Source organism: Otolemur garnettii, unplaced genomic scaffold (assembly GCF_000181295.1).
Source record: "Otolemur garnettii isolate 467f Iridium unplaced genomic scaffold, OtoGar3 scaffold00003, whole genome shotgun sequence".
Lineage (NCBI taxonomy): Eukaryota > Metazoa > Chordata > Mammalia > Primates > Galagidae > Otolemur > Otolemur garnettii.
The window spans coordinates 30005617-30014084 of NW_003852398.1; the positions used below are offsets into that span (position 1 = coordinate 30005617).

General features: G+C 38.6%; 1 protein-coding gene across 2 annotated transcripts in view; it reads right to left on the bottom strand.

Annotated features, from left to right (window-relative positions):
• Positions 1-8468, bottom strand: part of RBM27 (RNA binding motif protein 27) — a 93489-nt gene that overhangs the window by 53329 nt on the left and 31692 nt on the right. Inside the window, exons 6-8 of one of the 2 annotated variants that reach the window (XM_003782078.2) lie at positions 7665-7925; positions 4942-5235; positions 1382-1516 (exon numbers count right to left, since the gene is read on the bottom strand). In XM_003782078.2, coding sequence (XP_003782126.1) covers positions 1382-1516; positions 4942-5235; positions 7665-7925 — 690 coding nt within the window. Of the gene's footprint in view, positions 1-1381; positions 1517-4941; positions 5236-7664; positions 7929-8468 lie in introns of both variants that reach the window. The other variant, XM_023515615.1, reaches the window with a different exon arrangement.

Genomic DNA, 8468 nt, shown 5'->3' on the forward strand with positions numbered 1-8468 from the left:
AAAGCAATGAATCAGTCTTGTAAAGGTTTCAATTCTAGATGACTAGGTAGGTGTTATTTCCATTGACACAGACAAGGATAGTGGAAGGTAGAAACTTAAGGAGAAGATAACTGGTTTAATTTCACAGCGGTTGAAATGTGAGTAGATAGTAATCACTACAGAAATATAACTAATCCTTATAGTCTACTAATGCCAGAAAATTATTAGATGCTTTAGATATGTTAATTTATTTATTACTCTAAACAATCTTAGTGAGGGGGGTAGTACAATTAATATCCTCATTTTAAAGAAAAGGAAGTGGAGATAAAAGAGTTTAAGTAACTTGCAGAAGGTGACAAGACAGTAAGTGATGGGCCAGGCGTGGTGGCTCACACCTGTGATCCTAGCACTCTGGGAGGCCGAGGCAGGTAGAGTGCTTGGGCTCACAAGTTTGAGACGCAGCCTGAACAACACCAAAAAAAAAATCCAAGACCTCATCTCTACTAAAAATAGAAAAACTAAGGCAAGAGGATCGCTTGAGCCCAAGAGTTGGAGGTTGCTGTGAGCTACGATGCCAAGGCACTCTACCCAAGGGAACAGCTTGAAACTCTTATCTCAAAAAAAAAAAAAAGACAATAAGTGATGAAACCAGTATTTAAACCTGGGCTCAGCTAGTTTGCTGAATTGCCTCTCATGACATGAAAGAGATGAACAAATGTTTAGGAGGCAAAATAAACTTTATAATGAACAGTTATATAAAAGGTAAACATATCCATAAAGTTACCTTGCTCTATAGAGAGGACTCATGATTTGACATTTTTTAAACTATCTTTTATGTTTTAAAGAAAGGAACATTTTTAAAAGTTAGTAAACAAAACAATGCATACAAGAAATATATGTAAAAGCAAATTAGGATTCAGTTAAAATGCATTGTCATAATTAAGCACGAATGTTACAAACAACCTAAATTTAAATAGTACTATTAAAATAATGCTCTCTATTTCCACTTCAGCATGCCAGTTAAATTATTAGGCATATTTTATTGAAACTTTTATAAACTTCTTAGGAGATCAGTCTTATGTTTTAAAAATTCCGAGAAAACAATTTGACAAAAATTACAAAATCCATTTCCTTTAGAAAAGACTAAATGTTGCTACTCCACAGCAGAGCAGACTTCTCCAAAACAGAAAGCCTTGCTTTTCCCTCCCAGTATCACACAGAATTAACATACGGCTATAAAACACAACCACACAGTAAAGTACATTGTGAATACAAACATAAGGCTTACATTAAAAAGTTCATAGTCATTATTTATATTTTTTAAAAGAGTAATACTGACATGAGATAACTAGAAAACTCTTCTATACTCTATCAATTTTAAGTCAAAACATCATTTACTTACGTTCTGATACTGTATAAAGGAGGTTCTGGGGTAAAGGAGGAGGTAGTCTAGCTCCCACTGGTGCAAGATTGGGCACTGTACTTGTCCCAGGCTGGTCACGGCTGTTTATCAAGCTGGACTGTGTTATGGGTGGTCCTATAGATAACAAAAAGTGAATGTGACAGCATTAATGTTTCCTAGTAAAAATATCTACTCTATTAGTACTAATTTGGATATTCATATTTAAAACACCTACTTTGGCTTTAAACAGATTTAAGGAATTTTAGAGGGAGGAGGGAGAAGGGGAGGGACAAAAAACTACCTAATGGGTATATAGAGCACTATTTGGTTGATGGGCACATTAATAGCTGTAACTCAAGCTATCCATGTAACAAAAACAGATGTACCCCCTTAATACTTTAAAATTGAAAAATAAATAAAAATAAGTATTTTATTAATAAATAGAAGCATTATTTTTATTAATGAGAGAATAAGAGACTCTGATCTGAAATGTATCCAAATAAAACTTTTTAAATGTTTTTTAAAAAGGAATTTTATATATGGAAACTTAAGCACTACAAGTTGCATGATTAAATGGACATTCTTGGTTCAAAAACAGACAAAACTAATTTAGGGTATAAAAAAGCAAAACTTGTTGCCTCTACCAGTGGAGGGGGAGAATAGCTGGGAAAGGGCTTGAGGAAACCTTCTGGAGGATGGGAAAGTTCTATACAACTCTTAAGTTAATGATAAGCATGTTTCAGTTTACTGATGTCTGCAACATAATGTGAAAAGCATCAAAAATTAAAACGGAGAGACAGAAATACATATGATAATGCAAATATAAGTAAATGCTATTGTAGAGCATAGATGCTGAGTATATGAGTACAATTCCTTTAACTTTTCTGTTTGCTTGAAATTTTTCATAGCAAAATATTGGAGAAAATAGAATTCTTGGATTCAATTTTTATACAGATATGTTCCCACACTGAGATAATATCTTTTATTATTAAAATTTCCATATATGATGATGCTTCCTTATCTGGAGAATAAAATACCAACTTGAGCTTCACAATTACACCATTAATGCAGTAATAGTAAATAGTCACAAACACTAAGTTCTACTGTGACTAGTAAATATCCACAAACACTAAATTCTATCAGACAAGGTAATTCATACTGAGGTGGGTGGACTGCTTGAGCTCAGGAGTTCAAGATCAGCCTGAGCAAAAGCAAGACATTATCTCTACTAAAAAATGGAAAAACTAGCGAGGCATGGTAGCATATGCCTGAAGTCCCAGCTACTTGGGAGGATGAGGCAAGAGGCAAGAGACTCACTTAAGCCCAAGGGTCTGAGGTTGCTGTTAGCTATAATGATACCATAGCACCCTACCCAGGGTGATTCTGTCTCAAAAAAAAAAGAACATTTAAAAAAAGAAAAAAAAAGGAACATAATGAAATGTGTTCTATAGGGTACATTACTGTACTGCATGGAAGCTTGGTGATGGATACAGGAGATCATGCTAAACTGTTTTTACAAGTTCTTGAGAGTCTATAATTATTTCAAAACAAAATGTTAAAAAAAAAAAAAAGGAAACTGATTAAACGTACTGCTTAGGACTGGGTGCGGTGGCTGACACCTATAACTCCAGTAATTGGGAGGCCAAGGGAGGTGGACTGACTGAGCTCACAGGTTCGAGACCAGCCTGAGCCAGAGCGAGACCCCATCTCTAAAAATAGCCAGGTGCTGTGGTGGGCGCCTGTAGTCCCAGCTGCTTGGGAGGGTGAGGCAATAGAATAGCTTAAGCCTAAGATTTTGAGGTTGTTGTGAGCTATGACACGACAGCACTCTACTGAGGGTGACAAAGCAAGACGCTGTCTCAAAAAAAAAAAGTATATAAAATATAAATAACTTTTTGTCTTGTCTTAAGACAGAGTCTCACTTGGTCACCCTTGGTAGAGTGCCCTGGCATCTTAGCTCACAGCAACCTCAAACTCTTGGGTTCAAGTGATCCTCTTGCCTCAGCCTCCCAAGTAGCTGGGACTACAGGCACCCACCCCTAAGCCCAGCTATTTTTTAGAGACGGAGGGGTCTCACTCTGGCTCAGGCTGGTCTCGAACCTGTGAGCTCAGGCAATCTTCCTGCCTCGACCTCCCAGAGTGCTAGTATTACAGGTATGAACCACTGCACCCAGTCTCAAAATTTTCTTAAGAGGTTTTCTTTGAAGACTGGGAAATTTCACAAAACTACTGACACATTCTTTGACATCTTAAAAACTGACTTCTTTTTTTTCTTTTTTTTTTGAGACAGAGTCTCACTTTGTCACCCTCGGTAGAATGCCATGGCATTATAGCTCACAGCAACCTTCAGCTCTTGGGCTTAGGCAATTCTCTTGCCTCAGCCTCCCGAGTAGCTGGGACTATAGATGCCTACAACACCCCACTATTTTTTTTGTTGTTGTTGTTGCAGTTTGGCTGGGGCTGGATTTGAATTCACCACCCTCAGTATATGGGGCTGGCGCCCCACTCACTGAACCACAGGTGCCACCTTAAACTGACTTTTTTTTTAAGAGACAGGGCCTTGCTCAGTTGCCTGGGCTAGCACACAGTATTGCTACCATAGCTCTTTGCCACCTCAAGCTCCTGGGCACAGGCAATCCTCTTGGCTCACTTCCCACACAGCTAGAAACTACAGGCATGCACCACCATGCTCAACTAATTTAAAAAAAAATTCTTTTTGAGTCAGAGTCTGACTCTGTAGCCCTAGGTAGAGTGCCATGGCATCATAGCTCACAGCAACTTCAGTCTCCTGGGACAAGTAATCCTCTTGCCTTAGCCTCCTGTGTAGCTGGGACTATCGTGGCCTGTCACAATGCCCAGCTAGTTTTTCTATTTTTCAGGGGAGATAGGGTCTCGCTTTTACGCAGGCTGGTACTGAACTCCTGACTCAGGTATCTTCCTGCCTTGGCCTCCCAGAATGCTAGGATTACTGGCATGAGCCACTGTGCCTGGCCATAATTTAAAAAAATTTTTCTTTTTAAGAGATGGGGTCTTACTGTATCACCCAGGCTGGTATTGAATGCCTAGTCTTGATTGTGAGCTTCCAAAGTGCTAAGATTACAGGTGTGAGCCTCCATGCCCAGCCACAAACTAGCTCTCTTAAGATGCTATCAACTAACCAGATTTTGACAATAGGTCAATCAGTTCATAGATAAAATTTACACTGAGGCTAGTACAAATAAAACCATGTGACCATGGATGGGAAAAAAAGGAAAGAACAACATCTTAATGATGAGAATATAGTCCAGGTTAGGGTGGCACCTGTGGCTCAAAGGAGTAGGGTGCTGGCCCCATATGCCAGAGGTGGTGGGTTCAACCCCAGCCATAAACTGCAAAAAAAAAAAAAAAAAATATATATATATATATATACATATATATACACACATATATATATAGTCCAGATTCTATTATTACTTTTTTCAAATACTTTAAACACAGTGTTAAATTAGCTAAAAGAGTTAACGTTCTTCTAAACAGAATTCTCCATTAAAGAAAGGAAAATCCAACAAACATGTACTTACTTGGTATGGGAAGCACAACAGAAGGTGGAGGTTGACCATGTCCTTGGGGAACAGGAAGTCTCATACTATGGCCAGGGCCTGGGCCTGGGCCTGGGCCTGGGCCAGGACCTGGGCCAGGACCTGGGCCTGGTCCTGGCATTGGTGGCATTAACATTCCAGGAGGAGGTGGTGGAGGAAGCCCAGGAGGAGGGGGTGGGAAAGGAATCATACTTGGCAGAGCAACTTCATCAACAACCAAAGGATCATTTCCATGATCAAATTGACAAAGGTCACCAAGTACACAAAATCCTCTTTCTGTAAGAATAAAAAGAGAGTCTTGTTATGATCTACTTAAGAATTAAAAAAACAGAAAAAAAAACATGCCCCTAAAAAACCCACCAATGTGATTTTCAATAGGTTTCCTTCAAGGAGTCTAAAACCTCATTAGTATTATTCTGTTAATCTTCATGTATCTCTAAGGTAGAAGGAGGTATATTCCCTACTTTCTGTACTATGACACTATGACTTATTGAGACAGCAAAAAACAGGGTCAAGGGGAAACTACTAGCCACTATTAAATTAACCTACTTGCTATTAAGTTTTCAAATAAAGACTCAGATACTTTAAACAAATATCCACTTAACAAAGGCTCGAGGTGGAGAATAAGGGCACTGACCTACATGCTTTAATTTTAATGATCTATTCTCATATTGTTTTAAAGCAATCATTCTTGCTATATCTGGAAATTGAAACTTTAGTTTAAAACCTAAGAGTGGACACTATGTACCAGATTATTTTTACTGCAGCACTGCTCATAAAAAACAGGTTGACACATCTGTACACTAAGAATGTTAAGAAACCTAAATAAATATGAGGAAGCTCTTTATGTTTTAAAATATAAGAAATACTGCTAAATGAAAAAATGCTATGCAGAAGCATGAACAGCATACTAGCACTGATATAAAAAAATGAGGGAGAATATATATATATATGTATTTGTTTATGTACTTATGCACATACTATATTTGAAAAGATACACAAGAAATTGATGACATTAAGTTGGCCTTAGGAAGAATTCAGTGGCTGGAAGATCAGGAAATTATGATCTGACTCTACTTTCCACTTAAAATATAAGAACACATGCATTCTAGACCAGGCATGCTAGCTCAGGCCTATAATCCTAGCATCCTGGGAGGCTGAGGTGGGTGGACTGCCTGAGCTCAAGAGTTTGAGACCAACCTAAACAAGACCATGATTCCATCTCTAAAAATAGCCAGGCATCGTGGCAGGCACCTGTAGTCCTAGCTACTTGGGAGGCTGAGGCAAGAGGATCACTTGAGCCCAACAGTTTGAGGTTGCTGTGAGCTATGACACCATGGCACTCTACCAAGAGTGGCAAACTAAGATTCTGTCTCAAAGAAAAAAAAAATACATGCATTCTACATTTATAGAAAAAAGATTATGATATCTATCATTTGCTTGATATAACATAAGCCAAGGAGAAGGGGGTGGGTCTATAGAGAAAAACATGATTGCTTATGAGTTGGCAACTGTTAAAACGAGGTGATAAATACACTGGGGTTTGCTCAGTGCCTTTAGCTCAGTGGCTAGGGTACCAGCCACATACACCAGAGCCGGCCAGTTTGAACCCAGCCTGGGCCTGCTAAACAGTGACAACAACAACAAAAAATAGCCGAGAGTTGTGGCGGGCACCTTTAGTCCCAGCTACTCGGGAGGCTGAGGCAAGAAAACCGCTTAAGCCCAAGAGTTGCAGGTTGCTGTAAGCTGTGATGCCACAGCACTCTACCAAAGGTGACATAGTGAAACTCCGTCTAAAAATAAAAAAATAAAAACACACTGGAGTTGCCTGGTGTGGTAGCTTACACATGTAATCCTAGCATTCTGGGAGGATGAGGCAGGCAGACTGCTTGAGCTCATGAGTTCAAGCCAGCCTGAGCAACAATGAGACCACTTCTCTACTAAAAACAGAAAAACTAGCTGAGCATCGTGGTGCCTATAGTACCAGCTACTCAGGAGGCTGAACAAGAAAGATATCTGGTGACCAAGAGTTTGAGGTTGCTGTGAACTATAAGCCACAGCACTCTACCCCGGGTAATAGAGTGAAACTCTGTCTCACAAAAAAATAAAAAATAATTTTTTTTAAAAAGAGCAAGTCATTAGATTATAACAAAAATATACTGGGTTTAATCATTTATCTTGTTAACTTTTTATAAATATCCAAATATTTCCATAATAAAAAACAAAAACACACACTGATTTCATTCATTAAAGTGAAAAGTCAGGGTGGTGCCTGTGGCTCAAAGGAGTAAGGCGCTGGCCCCATATGCTGGAGATGGTGGGTTCAAACTCAGCCCTGGCCAAAAATTGCAAAAAAAAAAAACAAAAACAAAATGAAAAGTCAGCAAATCAAACTTGTAAGTAGGTTATACATGTTTAAATTCTTAGCACTAAACATTACAAAAAGAAATTATAATTTCTAATGTGTACCAACCTTATGGTATAGTTCGGAGTAACAATAAAAACAAATTTATAAAGGGTCAAATTTAACCATTCTCTTGAACATTAACCATTAAATCAAAAGTAAATAAACATACACCCATGATTCTCTTCCCCCTTCATCACTTTTAACAAAAGTTAACTATAATTAAAAGGCACAGAATATATACAACATTTGCTGTACTAGGACTTTCAGGTACAATATAATAGAAAGTGGCAATTTTTACCATCATAATCTCTGCATCGCCTCTTTGGTGGTAGGTTTCTACCAAAAGAATTGGAAGAGCTATGATTGTTATAGTAATTAGACCAACTCTCAGTTGTGTTTTCAGAGTGGTGAGCAGGTGCAATCACAGTAACAGTGCTGGGAATTGACTGTGCCCCAGAGGAATACTGCTCAGAAGAGTTTGGAGGTGGTGCAGATGCAGGCACGTAGGAACTCTCCAGGTCATTCCTCTCACTCTTAAATTTTGATCTTTCCCTGTGCTCTGCTTTAGAGACAAAATAAAATCAAGACACAAGAGATCAGACATCTTACATTCTTAAACTATGTTTATTTTCTCAATTACAGAATAGAAATGATGAAAATATTGCTAAATGAGCAAACTGCTCTCATTATTAACATATCCTAAAAGCAGGAACATCTACAATCTCACATATCTTGACCAATAATTTGTACAAAATCATCTTTCATAATAGCAACATCATTTATATTTAATGAAAAAGGTTCAGCTTCTCTTCTGGTATTTAATAAGAATCTTATCCAAGAATTGACTTCCAAGCTGATATATCTCAGGAGGCGAGTGGTTGGGATGATAGAAATCTACTTAAAACTTTTTCTTTTTGGCTCGGCACCTGTGGCTCAAGCGGCTAAGGTGCCAGCCACATACACCTAAAGGTGGCAGGTACGAATCCATCCCGGGCCAGCCAAACAATGATGGCTGCAACCAAAAAATAGCTGGGCGTTGTGGCGGGTGCCTGTGGTCCCAGCTACTTGGGAGGCTGAGGCAGTAGACTCGCTTGAGCCCAGG